This window comes from Monodelphis domestica, chromosome 2 (genome assembly GCF_027887165.1).
Source record: "Monodelphis domestica isolate mMonDom1 chromosome 2, mMonDom1.pri, whole genome shotgun sequence".
Lineage (NCBI taxonomy): Eukaryota > Metazoa > Chordata > Mammalia > Didelphimorphia > Didelphidae > Monodelphis > Monodelphis domestica.
In genome coordinates, this window is record NC_077228.1 from 319,935,422 (window position 1) to 319,957,353 (window position 21,932).

General features: G+C 34.4%; 1 protein-coding gene across 4 annotated transcripts in view; it reads left to right on the top strand.

Moving 5' to 3' along the window:
- Positions 1-21,932, top strand: part of COL19A1 (collagen type XIX alpha 1 chain) — a 453,356-nt gene that overhangs the window by 46,080 nt on the left and 385,344 nt on the right. For all 4 annotated transcript variants that reach the window (XM_056818442.1, XM_056818444.1, XM_056818443.1 and 1 more), the window contains exons 5-9: positions 4,223-4,346; positions 6,281-6,556; positions 9,782-9,862; positions 18,705-18,830; positions 20,653-20,715. In XM_056818442.1, the coding sequence (XP_056674420.1) occupies positions 4,223-4,346; positions 6,281-6,556; positions 9,782-9,862; positions 18,705-18,830; positions 20,653-20,715 (670 nt within the window). The remainder of the gene's footprint in view (positions 1-4,222; positions 4,347-6,280; positions 6,557-9,781; positions 9,863-18,704; positions 18,831-20,652; positions 20,716-21,932) is intronic.

The following is a 21,932-nucleotide window of genomic DNA, read 5'->3' on the forward strand; positions in this document are numbered from 1 at the left end:
AGTTCTACCTATTGCATCATCTTGCTGCATTAGGATGTAAGATGATCCTCTGTAGGCTTGCTGAAAGCATTCTCAGTATAATTCCAGTAGTAGACAGGACAATGAGGATGTTATTATGCACTTCATCCTGTTCTCGCATGCATGATTTCAAGCTCCTTTGCTAAGGTGCTATATTTTCTTTTTTTTTTGTTCCACATAGCTTGGAGTTTATATTTAACACAGGCATCTATTAATTTTTTTATTTTAAAGTTCTTATGGATTATTAATATTTTCATTTACAAATAAGATGAGAATGTGAAAAGGGGAATTATTACCCCACTCCCCATCCTATTTCAATTACTGTGCCAGAAAAATCTGGCCATGTTTTATATAAATGATTCAGCAAATGATAGCAGTAACACTTATTTCCAATGGAAGTATCACTGAATAAGCAATGGATCAAATATCTTAGAGGAAACCACACCCCTTTCAAAGATATTCAATCTCAGATAGCTCAGACATAGTGTGTTGTCATTGAATATCTCTGGTATTTGACCAAAGTATGATTCAGTTGGCTGCTTTTATATTGGAAGCTGCTGCATGACACAGATAAATGATATTAAAACATTTATTGTCAATATTTCTGAGATTGTAAGTGCAGAATTATGTCCTGAAGATTAAAAGTTTAATTTGTTTATTTTTAATATAAAATTTTCTTAAATTAAGATAAATTTAAGAGAAATACATTTTGAAACACAAAGAACAAAAAGCAACCCTAGGATTGTATATGAAAACATAAGATTCTGTTATGTACCTTTGTTTCTTTAAAAGTGTATGTTAAATTTAAGAAATTAGTAATAAAATTGCCATTTGTCACCTGCCTTATTTTTTCTTTGCATTTCAAATAATGCTTTATTGATACCTTCTTCCTTCCTTCCTTCCTTCCTTCCTTTCTCTCTCTCTTTCTTTCTCTCTCTCTTTCTTTCTCTCTCTCTTTCTTTCTCTCTCTCTTTCTTTCTTTCTTTCTTTCTTTCTTTCTTTCTTTCTTTCTTTCTTTCTTTCTTTCTTTCTTTCTTTCTTTCTTTCTTTCTTTCTTTCTTTCTTTCTTTCTTTCTTTCTTTCTTTCTTTCTTTCTTTCTTTCTTTCTCTCTCCTTTCTTCCTTTTGTCTTGATTTGTGACTGGGTTCTAAGGCCTTTAAAAATTATTTTTCTTTTATATTATTGCCATCATCATGTAAATTGTTCACTTGGTCCTTCTCATTTCTTTCTGCATTCATTCATGAAATCTTCCCAACGTTCTCTGAATACTTCATTTTCATCATTTTTCTCAGCACAATTATCTTCCAGTATATTAATATAACATGGCTCATTGATTCATCCCCCCAACTAAATATTCACTTTGTTTCCAACTTCTTTTTTATATCATAAAATATAGCTAGAAACATTTTCATGCATATAGATCCTTTCCATAATACAGAGATTTTTATGTCTAAAACTTTCAAAGTGTCTAGCAAAAGCATTTTTGAAGTTAGATTATATAATCATAAGAAGGAAGATGATAGTAGATCTCTTCATTTATTAATTCTTCCAGGCTAAGTATTAGATCTGGAGAAAGCAATGCAAACCTTTCCAGTATCTTTGCCAAGAAAACTCCAAATGAAAAGTCAGACATAACTGAAGAAACCCCCACCAAATAACAAAAGTATTAGGTTGCACAATGGAATTTATTAGTTTTATATATCCTCTCTTTTGCATAAAATTTTTTAACTTCTTTCTCTTCCAATGAAAAAAGTTATTCTTGAAGTATAAGACCTTTTAATTTCTGTAGTTAGATTTTAAAATTATTGAGCAATTCATATTTCTTGAAGTTATGTGTTATGTCAGTTTTAGGAGATATTAAGAAATCTTCCTTCCCTAGATTAAATATATTATTATATAGTAACAGTAATGAAGGCTTATCTTACCAGCAGTCTGCATTTCCAGTAGAAATTAAATTTTAGAAGCATTCATGTGTTCCTCTATAAATTTATAATGGAGTTAATAAACACAAATCATTATCAACCACTTGCCTACTCTACTTGGTCTCTGATAGTGAGTTTGTATGAGAATTAATCACTATGCATTCATCTTGATCAGAAATAGATGAATTATGGGCTTGTATTTTTTCATGGTACTAAGAACTACAGACAAGTGCTTGACTTATATGTTTGTTCTCAGACTTTCCTTGTTTCATTTATTATTACCCACAAATACAGATAATTTTGAAGAAAAAATGAGTTTCCAAAGCAGCAACTAGAGACAACAAAGAATAGTAGAATGAAAGCTAGCCTTGGAGGTGGCTAGATGGCTTAATATATGCTTAGAGTTTTAGGTTAGCAGTCAGGAAGACAAGTTCAAATCCAACCTCAATTACGTATTAGCTATGTGACTTTGGGCAAGTCACTCAAATTCTGTCTCACTTTTCTCCAGTATGAAATAGGGATAATAACCTACCTCACAGTTATTGTGAGGGTCAAATGAGTTAATATTTCCAAGACACTTAGCACAGTACCTGACATATAATAGGAGCTATATAAATGATTACTTTCTTTCCCCCTTCTCCTAACCCAATTTAGGAAGACTTGAGTTTAAGTCTACTGTCTCTGGCTCATGAAAACAGTGTCACCAGCAGCAATCTTCACAATTTTCTTAGTTAGCAAAGGAGTGGAGTATTCTGCTGTTTTCCTTGATGAAATTGAATTTGTGACATATTTGAATTGCTTTTTCTAGGTTTTTCTCCTTTTTAAATGCAGATAATGCTGAGGTAAAAGAGCATGTGGAGTGCTTCTTTTGTCCAGTGTAATAGGATCAGAGTTTATTTTATATTCACTGAGGTAGTTCTTTAAGGGAGGCAGTTTGGTTTCTTAGTTATCCAAAATATAAAAGTCAAAACCTTTGAGAATTTAATGTCAAAGGTTTTAGTGGAAATCCATTGCCTTGCTGGGATACCCATCTGATCTAGCATTGCTGATTGCCCTATAATATGGAAGTTGGGATGGGGGGAATGCTGTCAATCAATAAACATTTATTAAGTGCAAGACCAGAAGTCACGAAGTCCTGAGTTCAAATATGGCTTCAAACACTGTCTTTGTGATGTTGGACAAGTCACTTTATCTTTGTCTTTGCCAAGGAAACACCATGGAAAGTATGATCCATGGAATCATTAAGAGTCAGCTACTCTTACAAATGAATGACTGAACAACATCAACAAAACAAAAAACAAGGCATTCTAATAAATGCTGGAGAAACAGAAAAAAAGGCAAATGATGGTTCTTGTTCCTCAAGGAATGCATAATTTAATGATAGGGCACTAAAGTGATAGGAGCAGTAAACTTTCCTCTGAGTAAGTGTCCTTTTTACCTTCAGGAATTTTATTCATTTTAATTATTCTCATTAAAATTATTTTTATTGTTTTCATTTGTTCACTATTGCCTCATTACATTCTAATCCTGAATCTGAATCACTGGAATGGTCTGAGCTAGGCCTGACACTCTATACAATATTCATGAATTCATTCATCAAACATTTAAGCTCTGGTGGTGTTTATCTCTGTGAAAGGTGCTGGAGGGAAGATAAAATTTAGATAACACATGACCTCTGCCCTCTTGGAGTTTACTGTCTATTAGGGAGATAAGACCCAAATATTGTTACCTATAATATATCATATTAGTTTTTACTGTTACATAGAAGGAATTTGTTTATCCCCCTTTTCTGTAAGAGTAAAAATAAGTAAAAAAAAAATCAAAGCTATCTTCAATGTTATTTTGGGATAATTACTAGAGGTTTAAATAGGCTAATCAACAGGACTTTGGTGTGATAAAAGCTCAGGTTTGAATAATAGACAATATAATCCTTTAAATTTTAATGCTTACTAACCCCCTTTAAAATTTGGATTAGCTTCATTAATTGTTGAAACTAGTAGATGTTACAACATAATTTCTCTCTATTCCCCTTCTCCACTTCAGTTTCAGTAGTAAAATATCTTCAAATATAAAAACAAAAACAATGTGAATAGATATATTATGTATTTTGCCATTAGATAATAGTTCTAATAAGAGTAACATTTTTATGGAATTTGATGGTTTGTAAAACACTTTATATAAGTCATCTCACTTAGTACCTTAGCTTTTTAAAAAAAAATTGTTCTTATGTTTGCCTTAATCATTTGATAGTAATATCCTGGATTTTATTTTTTCTACCACAGGAAAATATTTCCCAATGGACTTCCAGAAGAATACTCCATGGCAGCCATATTTCGTGTGCGTCGCAGCACGAAAAAGGAACGATGGTTTCTGTGGCAGTTGTTAGATCATCGCAATGTACCACAAGTAAGAAGACAAAATAGTTTCTGCTATTTTCTCTTGTAGGATTAGATTAAGGAAGTATTTGGTGGTGCTAATATATATATATATATACATATATATATAAAGAAAATTCTAATCTCATCATTTCCCCAATAATTTAAAGAGAAATAAAACTGAATTATATGGTTAACACAATAATTGAAGATCAGGATTTTAAAGTTCTTTTTTCTTATTAATTTGACAAAAATCAACAAACATGAACATTTCCTTAATTGTAGTCTGAAAAAAAGATTATGTATGACACTCTATTATATATCCAATGGAGTTGACAGGACGTGGTTTCTTATTTTATGGAATATGTTAAGGGGAAGGAAAAATCAAAGATAATTTTAATATTTTCTAAGTGGAAGATTTGATGAATAGTGACAGAAATAGTTGTGTCAGAAAGAGAAATGTGTTTAAGAATAACTTTTTTTGGGGCATAATGAGTTTGAATTTGAGGTGCCAGTGGTATATCTTGGTAAAGAGGGTTTACAGGCAGTTGAATATTTGTGCCTGAACCTTAAAAGTCAGGAATAAAAATGTACATTTGGAAGTCATGAATGTAGATGAGGTAGTTTAGATTGAGGTTATCAAGGCACTGAGAATTGTAAAGGAAGAGAAGGAAAGAAGAACCGAGAGAGATTCTTGGGGAAATATCCAATATAAGAGATCTGCAAGTGCATGTGAAGCTAATGAAGGGGACAGAGAAGGAGCAATTTGAGACTCTAGAAGAGAACTAAAAGAGTATATTTTCCTCTCTGAAGTCAAGAGAAGAGACAATATTTGATAAGGGGGGTAACTTGATAAAAAAAATTAAAGGCTTTAGAGGTCAAGGAGGATGAGTACATATGACAAAAAAAAAAAGTCCATTGGATTTGGTGATTGGATGTTTATGACCTTAGAGAGAATAGCTTCAATATAGGGGTTGGGACAGAAATTTAACTATAAGGGTTTGAAGAGGGAGTAAGTAGTGAGGAAGTGGAGAAATCAGATGTAGACAACTTTTTCTATGTGGAACTTTTGCTTTTAATAGGAGAAATATAGGATGACAGCTAGATGGACAAGCATGGTGGAGGGAAGGCTTATTTTGCATTAAAGAAACCTGAGATAACTTCCAGAAATATAATAAAAAAGTGAGTCATCAAGGAATGAAAAGGTAATGATTGGCTGTCAGATATTAGTTGAAACTTCTTAGGCAAGTCACTTAACATTTTTGAAGCTCAATTTATTTCCTCACTTGTAAAATTGAGGAGGTTAGATTAGACTAGATGGTCTTGAAAATTCTTTCATTCTCTGAATATGTGATCCAGTGATCCTATTCTTTAATTGGAAGAGAAAAGTTATTAATAGTGACAGTGTTTTTTAAATGAGACTGAGGAGGCTTTCATGGAAGACATCATTCTTCCCAGGAAACTCTATATCCAAATACCATAGCTAGGGTTGAGGGTGAACAAAGATAAAGAGGTTTTGAACAGTAGTTGTGGGGAATGAGATAAGAAATCTTTTTCTTGTTGGCAATATCTGAAATGAAGTGGTAGGCCATTTTGACTAATGAGAATAACCAATTAACTTGAATACAAGTTCTTAAAATATTGCTTGTACATATCTTGATGTGACAATCTTGGAATTTTAAAAAAATGTTCTTTTTATTATGAATTTAATTATTATAAAGCATTAAAATGTACAGAGAATGAAATGATTGTATAAGAAATTGAACTTTTAAACATAATTTTAAAAAAAGTTTGTATTACCCATATCACAGGTATATTAATTTTAACAAGATAGTAACAACATTGCTCTATTTATGTCATCTTCATTTCCTTTTGTTTTCTTTGATACCACTTTTCTTTTTAAAAAAAATTGTTAAAATACATTTTAAAATAAAAATCTATATAAACATTTTACATTTTTTGCAGGTATCTATAATAATCGATGGTACAAAAAAGGTGGTGGAAGTGATGGCCTTTGCTGCTCAGGGGGAAATGTTGCACTATGTTTTTAAAAGTCGAGAAATTTTTCCTCTATTTGATCGGCAGTGGCACAAGCTTGGCCTCAGCATACAGTCCAGGATCATTTCTCTCTATGTGGATTGTAATTTAGTTGAGAGAAGACAGACAGTCGAAAAGGATTCTGTTGACTTTCATGGCAGAACAGTCATTGCTGCTCGGGCTTCAGATGGCAAACCTGTAGATGTAAGTAGTGATGCTGTAGCCAGGGCAGTGTAATAGATGATGCTTGGAAGTTAAAACAAAGTATCCTCTTCTTAGAATTCTTATATTATATATTCTTCCAAAGGCAATTGTGCCAATATAAAGTAAACCCGTTAATAGTTATATATATACATACATGTATACACACAGATGTGTATGTATACACAAAAATGTATATATGTAAATAATGCACATATATGTTTCTATGTATACACATCTAGCATAAAGGATAGATAACTGTCCTCAGAATTGACACCACTTGGGTTTAATTACTACCTTTGACTCATTTTGGCTTCGTGATGCTGGACAAGTGATAATTTCTCTGGTACTTAGAAAACTCTTTAAGACTGTATATTGCAGAACAAGTGTCATATCTCCACTGTGACTTCCTTATACCAATAATATCACAGATTCAGGCACATTCATATCTAAATTATTCCTTCCTTCCTTCCTTCCTTCCTTCCTTCCTTCCTTCCTTCCTTCCTTCCTTCCTTCCTTCCTCCCTTCCTCCTCCTCCTCCTCCTCCTCTTCCTCCTCTTCCTCTTCTTCTTCTTCTTCTTCTTCTTCTTCTTCTTCTTCTTCTTCTTCTTCTTCTTCTTCTTCTTCTTCTTCTTCTTCTTCTTCTTCTTCTTCTTCTTCTTCTTCTTCTTCTTCTTCTTCTTCTTCTTCTTCTTCTTCTTCTTCTTCTTCTTCTTCTTCTTCTTCTTCTTCTTCTTCTTCTTCTTCTTCTTCTTCTTCTTCTTCTCTCCCCTCTTTCTCTCCTAGACCCATGATTTCATCAATTCTCAATGCATGAATTTTCACTACCAATTAAGATCAGTAATTCATTTATAATTTAAAATCTTCAAATGTAGGAGGGAGCCCTATGAGGTTTTGGGACTTGTTCACAGTCCCATAGTTACTAGGTACCAAAATCAGGTCTTGAACTCAGGCAGGTCCTCCTGACTCCAAGACCAAGACCTCTATTCACTGTGTTATGCTATGCTGTCTTTCATAGTACTAATATAAATAGGTATAATATTTTGACATGTAATATAGGCTGAACAAATTATCTCTGGATAGTGAGTTTAAAATAAATTGGGTTCTGTCTAAAAAGAATAATTTTATGGAAAATTAAATTTTGGTAAAATGTGAAAGTATGATGCATAATGTAATTATGTTAAAAGCTGCTTTTTTGAAATGCAAAGGGCAGGGGAAAGATGAGCTTTAAATAATTCCAGATTATCTGCCATTCTTATTAGAGAACAATGGTTCTGTACATTCAACTTCATAATAGCAGTTGCTTTGCATTATAAACTGTTTTAAATAAGCTGATATTGGTTTAATAATTTCTCTTGGGCTCCAGTTCTTCGAACAATATTACCACCAAGTGTATGAGGTAGTATTTGTGGTACAGTATAAAGTGTGCTGTTGGAACTGCAGGCAGAGGAGCTGAATTTGAATCCTAATTGCCACTGAATATCTGTATGATTTTGGACAAGTCACTCAAACCTCTCTAGGTCTCAATTTCCTCATTAATAGAAAGAAAGCATTGAACTTGATAACTTCTAAAACCTCTTCCACTTTTAAATCAATGATCTTATGCCCTTGGGAGGAGTAGGCCAGGCTTACAAAAATCTTGCTGATCTGAAGATCCTGCTACACTTATCATTAAGGCTGATCTCTTGATCAATTTGGAGAAGGAATATAAAACTGAATTGAATACTGAAGATTTTTTAAAAGTAAACATTTACAATCTAGATTTGATGATGGCAAATTTGCAGATATAAGGATTGTGAAAAATGCCTCCCTCCAAAAACCCCTAACAAACCAAAAAAAAAAAATCTTGGAGTAGTTTGGATGCTTTCAAAGTCACCACAGGAATATTTTATGGAATTGACTCACAGCTCTTTAAACAATGATGCTTGACTTCCAAAATGTACAGTTTTGACCATTAAAAATATTTTGTGCAGCTACTAGCACATTTAGGGGAGAGTTTTAAAATAAAATTAGGATTGGATTTGTGATTTCATTAGGTTTGGGAAATTGCAAATGAAGGAACTCTCAGGTTACCAACTAGTCTGCAACCAATAGTCTTAGAGAGTTGCTTATAGCACTGAGATTAAGTGACTTGCCCAGAGTCACACAACCTGTATGTGTTAAAAGCAGAATTTTAATTTATGTCTTTCCAGCTTCAGAGGCAACTTTCTATAAATTATAACATGCTGACTCTCAGAATAAACAAAGTTAAAAATAAAAGAAGTTTAAAATATCATTAGCCAGACAAAATATTTTTTCTCCTAGGGGAATCAAGTGAGTAAGAGCAAAGATCAGGTAGCATAAACAAGCATAAAAGATGGTTCAAGGGGTAGGTAGGTGGTTCAGTAGATAGAGAGTCAGGTCTAGAAATGAGAGATCCTGGGTTCAAATCTGGCCTCAGACACTTTCTGACTATGTGACCCTGGGGAAGTCACTTAACCCCTATTGTCTAACCTTTACCACTCTTCTGCCTTGGAACCAACACTTAGTATTGATTCTGAGACAGATGGTAAGAGTTTTTTTTTTTTAAAGATGGTGCCATTAACTACAGTAATTATAAGATAACTTAGTAGCTAGAGATAGAAGTTTTATAAATTTTGATATAAATTAAAAGCATGCTAAAAATATCAGTACTCTTTTAAACGATGAGGATTAGAGATTAAATCAGCCTTGAAAAAAACATTATTTTAAATCAAAGAAGTCTGGTATAACAAAAATGTTAGCATTCACATACAGAGTTAATATTGAACAGTACCTAATGATTCTCCAGTAAGAACTTTGGAGAAAATGAGTTGTCATTTTCCAAAATGTGCTTTGATTTTTCATATTCCTTCACCTCTATTTTTGATAGACCAGTTATTTATTTCTGCTATAGATTCTCTTCAACTTTTTCTCAACTAAGTATTCTTTTTGTTTCTGATATTAAAAGATTGATAGAATTGTCACCTGGTTTCCTGTAATGAGGATAAGTCTGCTTAAAGACCTAGGAAATGACTAAATCCTAGAATTAACACATTTAATCTGTTAAAAGAACTACCAGAAAATCAGATTTAACTTTAAGTTTTCAAACTTTGGGATAAGATCACATTGTTCTATGAGTGTTTAACCATTCATATTTATAGTGTTTCTAAATATAAACAGCAAGAAATCCATAATGATGATTTGTAATTTTAACATATTTTTTAATAGGTTGAACTTCACCGCCTTCAGGTTTACTGTAACCCAAACTTTGTAGCTCAAGAGATGTGCTGTGAAATATCAGATGCTAAGGTAAGTTGATTTTGTGTGAAAAATAAATGACAAGTAACTTTCATAGTCTGGGATTCCCCACCCTACCCCACTTTCTCTTCTTTACAGATAAAACACATAATTTAAAATGTATTAATATTATATCTGTCTTCTGCTGAGAAATTTGAACAATATTTTTCCTGAGGCAAAATATGAACTATTTGCCAAAAAAATCAGTCTTTTTATGACTTTAATTTAAATTAAAAATTAGTCTTTTTATGAGCATAGATTCAGAACAGGAAGAGACCTTAGGACAGGGAGGTGAAAGTTCTGGCACGACTACATCCAAGTTTGAAAGAACATTGCCTACGTGAAGGACATATATGAAAATATTAAGCTCCTTGAGTGCAGGAAAGATTTTATTCCTTGCATTTGTTTTCCTCAGCACTTAGACTCCTATGCCCTATATACCCGACACATAATAAATACTTTAAAAATGCTTACTGAGATAAGCTAGATAGGTTCATCCAATTTTGGGCAATTTGATTGGTTGGTGATATCCTTGAATTCACACACCAGGAGGCTCATATGAAGGAAATAGAGATGTTTAACCTGAAATATTTTTCCATGGTTACATGATTCATGTTCTTTCCCTCTCCACTTCTCCCCTACATTCCAGAGCTGACAAACAATTCCACTGGGTTATACATGTATTATCACTTGATACCTATTTCCATATTAACCAAAACCCCAAATCATATAAGTGATATATCATATGTTTTCTTCTGGATTTCTACTCCCACAGTTCTTTCTCTAGATGTGGATAGCATTCTTTCTCATTAGTCCCTCAGAATTGTCCTGGATCATTGGATTGCTACTAGTAGCAAAGTTGATTACATTTGACCATCCCATAATGTTTCAGTTTCTGTATACACTGTTCTCCTGGTTCTGTTCATTTCACTCTGCATCAGTTCATGGAGATCTTTCCAGTTCATACAGAAATCAAGCAGTTCATCATTCTTTATAGCACAATAGTATTCCATCACTATCACATACCACAATTTGTTCAGTCTTCTCCAATCAAGAGACACCCTCTCCCTCATTTTCTAATTTTTTGCCACCACAAAGAGGTTTAGCTATGAATATTTTTGTACAACTGTTTTTTATTATCTCTTTGGGGTACAAACCTAGTAATGGTATGGCTGGATCAAAGGGAATGCATTATTTTAAAGCTCTTTGGGCATAATTCCAAATTGCCTTCCAGAATAGTTCGATCAATTCACAACTCCACTAGCAATGCATTTGTCCCAATGTTGCCACATGCCCTCCAACATTTTATTTACCTTTACTATTATATTAGACCTAAAAAAGGAATTAGACTTTCTTTTTGTTTGGAGTAACAAGTGGAGAGAGAGAGAGATTTAGATTTGATGTAAGGAAAACTTCTTAACATTTAGAGCTATATAAAAGTGAAATGAATTTCCTGAGGACCTAATGGCCTCTTCCTTACTGAGGGATTCGAAAATGTTAGAAAGAATGAAGAATGCTACTAAAGTTTTTTGAACCTGAGTAGTTGGAAAGAGTTTAGTTATGTGGTGAAATGAACAGATTGTCACGTCTAAAGTCAAGAACACTCATTTTCCTCAGTTTAATTTGGCCTCAGACACTTACTAGCTATGTGACCTTGGGTAAGTCACTTAACCCTGTTTGTTTCAGTAAAATGAGCTAGAGAAAGAAATGGCAAACCACACCTGTATATTTAGCAAGAAAATTTTTGGAGCTGTTAAGCATAACTGAAACAAATGAAAAGCAACAAAAATTGGAAGGATGATAGTGTCTCAAATAGAAATAATGATTTTTAGTAGGGGAAGTGAGTTAAGGGGGAAGATTATGAGTACACTTTTGGACATGCTGAATTTTAGGTACTCAACAGGATACATTTGGTGATGATAAGTGGGCAATTAGCTATACAGACCTGGAGTTGAGAAGTATTGACTATATAGATTTGGGAGTCATCTGCATAGAAATGATTAATGGATCCCTAAAAGTTAATAAAATTACTAATTGGAAAGTAAGGGACAAAACTTTTGATTGATAATCTTTAAGTTCATTTCTAAGTATATATCCTATGATCCTACCAATTTCTCTAAACCAGTTCCCATTTCTCCAGTTGCTTAGAATTATCTGGACTTAACCCTCCACCTTCCTGGTCATATCCAGTCAGCCACTAGGTCCTACTGGTCCTTTCTTTTGTAATTTCTTTTTAAATTCCCTTCTAGCAGTATTCCTCTTTACCCTCTTTATCACAGAAAATATCCTTCTTATATTAATGTAGCTTTATCCTATCCTTATTTTAAAGTCCAGATTGAGTTTCTTAATCTCACTGAAGCTTTCTTCAATCATCCCAGGATCTCCCTTCCCTGAATTCATCTAGCTTCTATTTTATGGACCATTCTTTTGGTAATTATCATTTGCTACTTTGAATCGTCCTTTTCTGACTAGTCTATAAACTCCTGAGGTTTTAAGCTATGCTTTACCCCCTCTCTGCCTACTTTAGTGCTTGGCACATAATAACATTCAATACATTTTCCTATTTGTTTGCTTGATTTTTTCCATTATTGATGAATAAATATCCCATAAAGGTATTTGAAAAGGATCAGTACTAAAAAAGAACAGAAGAAACAGATGAGAATCAACGTTTTAAAAAATGTCTTACTCCTTTTCCCAAAGTATACTTCATTTTATTTTCCTCAAAAAATAATATGAAAGCTTTATCAATAACTTATTTGTTCAAAGTAAACTTTTACTTTTATTCTCACTTTGGTAAATTGAATAAAAATTCACCTACTCAGTCGAAAAAAATAGAGCCAATGTGTTTTTCCATTTTTACCAAGTTGTTTTTTTCCTTTCATATATATATATATATATATATATATATATATATATATATATATATATATATATATATATATATTGGCTTTGTAGTATGCTATTGGAGAGAACATCCTAAATTCAATTTATAGATCACAGTCCAAGAAAGATGAAAGGCAGCCAAATATCTTTCTATAAATAGCCAGGAATATCACTTCATCTGCCAGCTCACAGGTTTAAAACACCTAGACTTCTTGGAGCCACATTTTTGAGTACAGAAAGTGTTAATTTTTTGGAAGATTTAAAAAATATTAGTATAACATGGGTTTTGGTGGGGGTAGCTCTTAAGAACTGGTCTGTTCTGGTCGAAAAGTAGTTTAAAGAAAGGCAAGTTTAAAAGTTTAAGTAAGAAGTTCTTGATCTGTACCAGCAGAGAGAGGGAGAGTGATAGAGCAGTGTTTAAAAGAGATGTAATTGAAGTTGGTGTTTTAGTGGAATAGTATGGGATTAAAAGCACCACATCAATCTAGTGTGTAAAACCTGGGAGAAAAATTCATATTTTATTAAATGTTGTTTAGATGCCTGCTAGGTTTTTGAAAGAGCTTATGAGAACATTTAGCAGCATAGGTATTATATATGAACTAAGAGCAGAGATATTTTTCTGCCCACAGTCTTCTTTTGAAGATTGAAGAATCACTGGTCACTTAAGGAGTATTTTTAAAATTACTTATAAATGATAAAATGTTATATGGAAAATGATTGGAAGCAAAGACTGTGCCATATTTATTTTAGGGTGCTCACTAGCACCTAGCATAGTGTCTTCAGATAGCAAATACTTGATAAATATTTGTTGAAAGAAAGAATGAATGTTTTATTTGTAAAAAAAAAAGTAAGCTAATGAAGGAAATTGTATTTGAATAAATTAACAGCTTACACTTTTGCTGACTACTGTTAGACTTCTGGAAGCAATTATATTCCACTGAAAAAAAGCTTTTATCTTTGAAAATTAAATGTGTCATTGAAAACCTAGCCTTATGCACTCATTTAAAAATTACGTTAAAAATTTAAATTACAACAGTGTTTCTGTACTACAACTTTACTCTCTGAGATGACACTGTCTTCAGTTTAACCTGTATATTCCGCTATTTAAATTATATATTCAGGCTCTGAGGCAATGGAACTAGATTGTTGTTCCACTTTTGCTGATTCATTGGGAATTGTAGAAAATTAAAATGTGATTTTTTGGAAAGAATAAAGGAAAAGAAAGTTTAAAAATCCTAGACAAGAAAAGGGCTTAAGAATGAAGAGCAAACATAAAGAGCAAAAATAAATTAACCTTTGTTGAAAATATGTGAGAAATGTAATATTAAGTTTAAAGACTAATTAACTAAACCTGTCAAATTAAACAAAGGACTTTCACTAATAAGGAGGCTAGACTTGTATCTTGACTCTAAGTCTATGCCTTCCCATGGCCACATTTTGGTCAGAATGTTTTATTAGTATCCTTTCATTACAGAAGCAATAGCAGTAACAAAGATTGGGACAAGGATACATCAATGACTATTGTGGGTAGGGGGCAGTTAGGTGGCTCAGTGGATAAAGAGTCAGATCTGACAATAGGATATCCTGGGTTCAAATTTGGCCTCAAACACTTCCTAGTTGTGTGATGCTAGGTAAGTCACTTCACTCCCCCTAGCCTAGCCCTTGCCATTCATCTTCCTTAGAATCAATATGTAATATGTTATATTGATTCTAAGATGGAAGGTAAGGGTTTTTTAAATGAGATAAAATAAAATAACTATTGTGGGTCAAAACCAGAATGGTCTATCTTACAGGGCTCTGAATACATTAAAAAAGTGACTGGAGATCTGCTTTGGTTTAGGTACCTAGTAGAGACTAGATTATATATTTCATAGGAGAATTTATTTGTCAAGCTTGGTCCTAGAAATGTACCCTGGATACACAAAGCACTTAATGCATTGTGATTTCTTATATAACTATCAACTGTTTTTAAAATGCTTCTTCTTTCTCCCCCCCCCCCAATAAATAAATTCCAGCAAATTTGCATTTGCCAAACCTGTCAGCTGGTTCCAGGTGCTAGCCAATTACACAGCATGTCCAGGGGCTTAAAACTGAGAAAAACAAGTTTGCCTAAGATTAAAGTCATCCCATTGAGGCCTGTTTCATCTTGCTAAAGTAGATCCAGCTCCTTTGGTAAATCTCTGACTTGGCTTGACTGTCTGATTCCCCACCTAGCCTCCTTCATCCCAATCCTTGAGAAGTTCCATCTCCCTTCCTTTTTCTCTACTCACTGAGCCTCTTCTCGCCATAGTCTTTTAGTTTGAAGTCCTATCTTGCTTTCCAGTTTGGATTTCACTTAGGCTCAGAGATCCTAGTTTTTCTTTAACTAATTTTACCCTCATTTTACTACTGAGGAAACTGAATCCTAGAAGAGTTCAGTTACTTGTCCAAGATCACATAGGTAGTGAGTGACAGAGGCCAGATTTAAAGTTAACTCTTTAGACTCCAAATCAAAGGTATTTCCATATTCCTGTATTATTGCCTTTTCTTTGTCATCTGAGGCCCCTCTTTGTGATGGCTCCAAACATAGCCTGCTCTTTTGAAGACAACTCACTATCTCACTCTTTATCCACATACTTAACTTGGCCCTCAGTGGATCAATCTAGTGGTGGGGATAGAATATTCAGCTTGGAGTTAGGAAGACCTGAGTTAAAATTAGGCTTCAGACTTACTTACTAGTGATTTTGAGCAAGTCATTTAACAACTCTCTCACTCAGCATCTTCAACTGTAAAATGATATCTCCCAGGGCCACTGTGAGGATCAAATGAGAGAATATTTGTAAAATGTCTTTTCCCTTTTCCTAACACATAGTTGATGCTTAGTAAATGCTTGATTCTTTCCTTCCATCAAGGTTCTATTGCCACTTGTGTCTTGCTACGCCTTTTTATTCTTGTGGGCACTAGCTTCTGAACACATCTACCCCAGAGAGTTAACCCAGACTAACTGGAGACAACATTCATGCCCCTAATCATGGTCAAACTGGAAAACATTGAAGTCAGTATATCTAACTGTGATCAAAATAGAATGCCTTGGATGGCTAAAGATGGATTGAATCATTGACCCATGCTTTTTGTACTTTTTGTTGGTGCATTAAAATTGTTTTAGGCATGTTTAGAGTGAAAGAAGGTGACTAATGACTTTGTTGTAGTTTTTATTTCAACCCTCCAAACTAAATACAAGCCTAACATGCTTGTCAGTCATTCAGAACAAAAAGGAAAACTAGAAATGGGCCATGAATCACTGACTGGGAACCAGTGACCTAAAGTATTTAATTGTATTATGGATTATATTGTGCCTGGCTTGTGAGATAGAGGAAGATTCATTATTTTGTTAAATATATTTCTCAGTTCAAATGTGCTTTAATTTTTAAACTTAGAAACTTCTATTTTTCCCCTAATTCAGTAATCATTGGTGAAACAATATGGTCTAGTGATTTAGTACTGCTAGTCAGGATGACCTGGGTTCAATTCCATTTTGGACTCTCTGAGCTATATGACTCTGGGCAAGTCATAGTCATAATGTCTCAGTGCCAGCATTTTCTCATCTAAAAATGGGAGAATTGGATTCAATTGCCTTGGAGGTCCTCTTTCACTTTAAGTCTATGAGCCTGTGATCACTTATTTAATACCAGATGTGGTTAGAGCACTCCAGTGGATTCTGGGGGAGATCCAGAATTAAGAGAAAACAGTATTTGTCCTTAGAAGAAGAATCCTTTGGAGACAGAGGAATGGTTAGAATGATAAGAAGTAAACTACAAGGGTATAGGCCCTCTGAAGTTAAAGAAGAGATTATCCAATAGGAAAGGGTCAGCAGTGTCAAAAGCTGCAGAGAACTCAAGAAGGATAAAAAAACTGAAAGGGAAAAATGTCCATCAGGCTTGGTGACTTCAGAGAGAGCAAGGAGATATAGGTAGAAGCTTGATTCCAAAGAGAATGTGTGGTGAGGAAGTAAAAGCAGCTTGAACAGACTTTTTCAAGGTTAACTACAAATGGGAATATATATGAGACAGTAGCATATCGGATAGAAGAATGTAAACTCCTGAAAAGCAAGGACTTTTTTTTTATGTCTTTGTGTCTTCAGCACCTAGAATAGATACAGGCAAATAGGTATTTAATAAATAATTGTTGAATTGAATTTATTTGAAAAGTCAAGATAGGCTCTTAGAAAGGAATTTTAAAGCTATGTGGGGTTTGGGGAGAGAAGAGATAAATTCTGGAATAAGGTCTTTTTTTTTTAAAGTTCATTTAACTAATTAATTAATTAAGAATATTTTCCCATGGTTACATGATTCATGTTCTTTCCCACCCCTCCTAACACCCCCCCCCAAACCCCATAGCAGACCAGCAATTCCACTGGATTTTACATGTGTCATTTATCAAGACCTATTTCCATATTATTAATATTTGCACTAGGGTGATTGTCTAGAATCTACATCCCCATCGAACCATGTGATAAAGCAGTTCTTTTTCTTCTGCATTTCTACTCCCACAATTCTTTCTCTGGATGTGAATAGCATGCTTTCTCATAAGTCTCTCAAAATTGTCCTGGATCATTGCATTGCTGCTAGTAGAGAATTCCATTACATTCAATTGTGCTGCAGTGTATCCATCTCTGTGTCTGAGGTTCTTCTGGTTCTGCTCCTTTCACTCTGCATCAAATTCTTGGAGGTCGTTCCAGTTCACATACAATTCCTCCAGTTTATTTGGAATAAGTTCTTGAAGGAGGCATGAAGGAGGAGGCACATGGGCATAAGAATAGGAGGACCTCTTTAATTAGAGATATTTCTGAACCTGTTCTATTTACAGAATGTTTTATTATCATTTCATTGGAAGGTAGCTGTCAAATAGAGGTACAAACTTTATAATATTGTAACTATTGGTAATAATGCTTAGTGCACTTTAAGGAGGAATTTTTTTCAGTATAAACATTTTAGTGCTATCCATTATTAAAATAAAACATTCACTGGCAACCACTGGTTACATTTTCAGGCAAATTCAAAAGGGACTGGTCCTTACTGCTGAAAGGGAAAAAAGATCATTTTGTCCTATAAATTTAGATCTATTTAGAAACTTATTCTGTACAAGTATTTGAGAAAGAAAGAGAGGGGTGTGTGTATGTTTGTTCTGTCTGAATTACTCTGTAGAGATTCTCTAAATTGTCCCAGTCACTGAATAATTAAAAAAAAAGTCCCCTATTTTCTTTGGCACTGTGTGTCTTTAAGATTTGGTTGAAGTTATTGGACTATGCTAAAACCATAAGCAAAAAAAAAAACAACCACATTGTAACAAAGTAAATATATTGTTTCAATTTTTTAAAAAAAGACTAAGATTGTTTTCTGCTGTCCATTTCTTCAGGTCTCCTTTGTTCAAGTAGCTAGTCTCATAAAACTCAGGGTGTTTTTTGTGTTGATTTCCTTTACAAGAATGATGTATTTAGATACTAGCTTTATGCACCCATGGAATATAATAATGTTATTTCAGTATAACAATATAATGATTAAGTATTTAATATAATTATAATTGTATAGTACATTTGTATGTAATATATATGTATGTGTATATATGTAATATAATTGTAGCAGCCATAAATATCTGTAGTATAAAGTATCTGTGGCTATATAAATCTGTAGCAATATAATCTGTAAAATGTCTTACTAAAGCCATTATTTTAGTGGATTTTCAGAGGAGTATAATTTTATCACAGGGGATATATTTCTGTTCTACAGTGCTCCACCAATAATCTCTTTGCAAGAACAAATGTTATGTTTCTCTACCATCAGTGGCAACTTTCTATTAGTAAGGGATCAGTGGAACTGCCATTCAACAATTCTAACAGCCATAATGAAAACTTATGAGGGAGGGGGAAGGGAGCATTGTTGCCTAGATTGCTAGGAATTGATTCCATTCATGATGCCCTCAATTTGTATTTTAGTGCCCACAGCAGGACAGCTTTGGAACTACGGTTTCATTGATGGCAACTGCTCATGCCAGTAAAATTTCTGCACATCTGCTAGCAAAGCCGGAACTTGCTGAACGATGCCAGTGCATTCCTAACAAGGTAAGAGAGTTTCAGCTCAGGGAATGTGGAAAAGACATAGGAGAGGGCAAAGCAGGCCCCTCAAATGTGGCCACAGTTACCTGAACCCACCAAAGGTTGGAACTAATGTCTCAAGCTACTCAGGTTGCTTGTTGGACTTTTCATTGGCTAGTTCTGGGACCATTAGCCCTGGAACCCTAGACCAGAGCTAGAGGAGCCCCTTGTATCCAGTGTATCTGGGAGCTAATACATTTGGTTTAAAAGTGGGAAAAATAGAATTTTAGAGTTGGAAAGAAACTTTTCATTTTACAATTGGGAAATCAGAAGACCAGGGAAGATAAATGAGTTGCCTAAGGTCACATACCTAGTTACTCTTCATTATTGGCAGAAATGTGATTAGGTCTCCTAGATACCAGCTCTTTCTACTGTACTGATCTTTTTATTAAGGCTTTAGAAGAAGGTCCTAGCTGCTCCTCTCTCTACTCTAAACTTGGGTGAAACAAATAAATAAAAACAAAAACAAAAATCTAAACTAGTATAAAAAGCAATAGTAAGGAGGATTTAGAGCCAAAAGGTACTTTATTTACATATGAGGAAAATGAGGCAAAAGAAGGTTTAATGACTTGCCCTCAGTTACAGATATACCAAATGGCAGAGCTGGAAATTGAACCATGGGTCTTTCCTCTATACCAGTGACGGTGAACCTATGTCACGGGCACTAAAGGTGGCATGCAGAGCACTCTGTGGGCATTTGGTCACCCTCCCTTTCCAAACCCTCCCCCCCAGTTCCCTACTAGAAAGAGAGAGGGATTCTAGCAGAGCTGCTTCCCTCCCTCTCTCCACCTCCCCTATGATATTTTTTCACATCCCTGCCCCTCTCCCCAGCAGCCATATTCAATATGCCTTTTCTTTGTATCCTTTACATTTGGTTGGATCTATAGTTGTAATTTATAAAATGTAGCATTGTGGGTACAAGCTAATGATCCCATATATTAGGGGTTCTTTTAATGTTTTTTGTGTCATATACCCCTTTAGCAATCTGGGGAAGCCTATAGACTTCTTTCCATAATCATGTTTTTAAAGATATAAAATTAATATATTTGATTACAAAAGAAACCAATTGTATTAAAATACAGTTACTGAATTATTAAAAATGCAAGTTAATAGACCTTGAATTAAGAATTTCTATCATGCATTTTTTACTTGCTATGTTATGAATGAGATATGGTACATTTATTTTTTATTCAGTAGATGGAAGGGGTTGGGAATTACGCCTTTTATTGGCAAAGTATAGAGAAAGAAATTTGCTCCTTCAGTGTGCTTTTCCATAATTGGCTATATGCTCCAAGTTAAAGAATGACATTCACTATACAGCAGCAAAGATTTTCATTATTATATTCAATCTCAGCTGGCAAATACAGGTAACCCGTGGTTGTCTATCCTAAGTGGGAAAGATAGCACAGATCAATAAAATACTCATAAAAACCAAGAACTTTAGTGCAGACATTAGTTTCAGCTTCCTCCCCAATCGTAGTTTACAAGCCCAATTTGAGATTCACCTCCTCTCTCCTGAATTTCTTTTGGTGAAAAGAAGCTGAGAAATGGCTAAGAGCCTGAAAAGGAGGAGCAGGGGAATAGATCATCCATATATTGGGTAACCAGCCCTTGAGCTATTAGGAGTTTACAGTAGGAAAGTAGACAAATGCCTTCCACAGGATTTAATGATGACCAGAAGCAATGTTGCTCTACTCTGCCATTGTCAGGTAAATATTTATGAGTTAGAGGATTTTATATCAATATGTTAACTTTGGGGGAGGTAACTTGGAAATGTATTGTTATGCAGGGAGAAGCAGGATTGCCTGGAGCTGCTGGTTTGCCTGGTCCTAGGGGGGAAAAGGGGGAGCAGGTAAGATAACAAATCTAATGGCTGTTTGAAGGGGAAAATGTTTACTATGAATAAAAAATTATACATTTGTCTCTATGCAGTTCTACTGTGGCCTCTCATAGCCTGGTACATATTGAAGATGTGGGCAAAACATGCACTTAATGAACTACATAAAAATGCTAACAGCTGAAATCTGCAAGAACCCAGGAGGCTTGAAGTAGTAGTTTTTAATTGACATGCTGAATTCATAGAGAAACTGGCAACGATCAGGCTACAGACTTTTGCAGCTTTAAAGAGCTCTGGGCAAAATTGTGAATTAGAAGAAATTTAGTTTTCCCCTCCTCCTCTTCTTTCTCCTTCTACTTTTTCTCTTCCCTTTCTTCATCCTTTTCTTCCCTTCCTCTTCTTCATCCCCTTCTTCCTTATGTCTTTTTCTTCCTCATTTTCTTCCTCCTCCTATCCTATTCATTTTTTCTTCTCTTTCTCCTTTTCTTCTTCCTCCTCTTTCCCCCTTCCCTGTCTTCTTATTTCACCTCCTTTAATTTTTCCTCTTTCTCTGCCTCCCCACCTTTTGTTCTTCCTCTTTGTTTCTTTGTCACTACCAGTCTTTGTATCTACTACCCCCTATGACTCCAAGAAGTTGTAACATTCACTGGTAAACCAGCTCAGCAGGCAGGCTAAACCAGGTTGAGGAAAATTGACTGATCTCAAACCTCTCAGGATGCTGGGGGGATGACTACCCCAGATATTTGAAGACTTTCCCCAGCAGAAGGACAGATGAAAAGAGTTTTGTTCCAATGGCCATAAAGGTGGGGACAGGGAGAATAGATTCTGTGAAGCTTAGAGCTTGATTAGACAAAAAAGAAGCCTAGGGCACCCAGTGCATCCTGAGCTGTCACCAGCCATCTTGACTTTTGTCTTACTCTTGGACTTGGATGACTTTGGAAGACATTGAAGTTGACAATTTTGTACAGCTCTGCTTCACTTAAATTCAATTTATGCTCAATTCAAAAGACTTCAGTGATGCAATTTTGGTCCTCTTTGAGTAAAGAGGACAACAATGTTACCCTTGGCAAGTTATTTAACCTTAATGCTCTAGACAATTCTGTAAGAATAAAAGTTCTGGAGCAGTTGCCTTTCCTCTTTTCCATCTCTCCCTCAATCATCTTATATATACCTTGACATACACATATTGTCTCTTCCTCAATCAAATATAAGTTCATTGAGGACCAGAGATG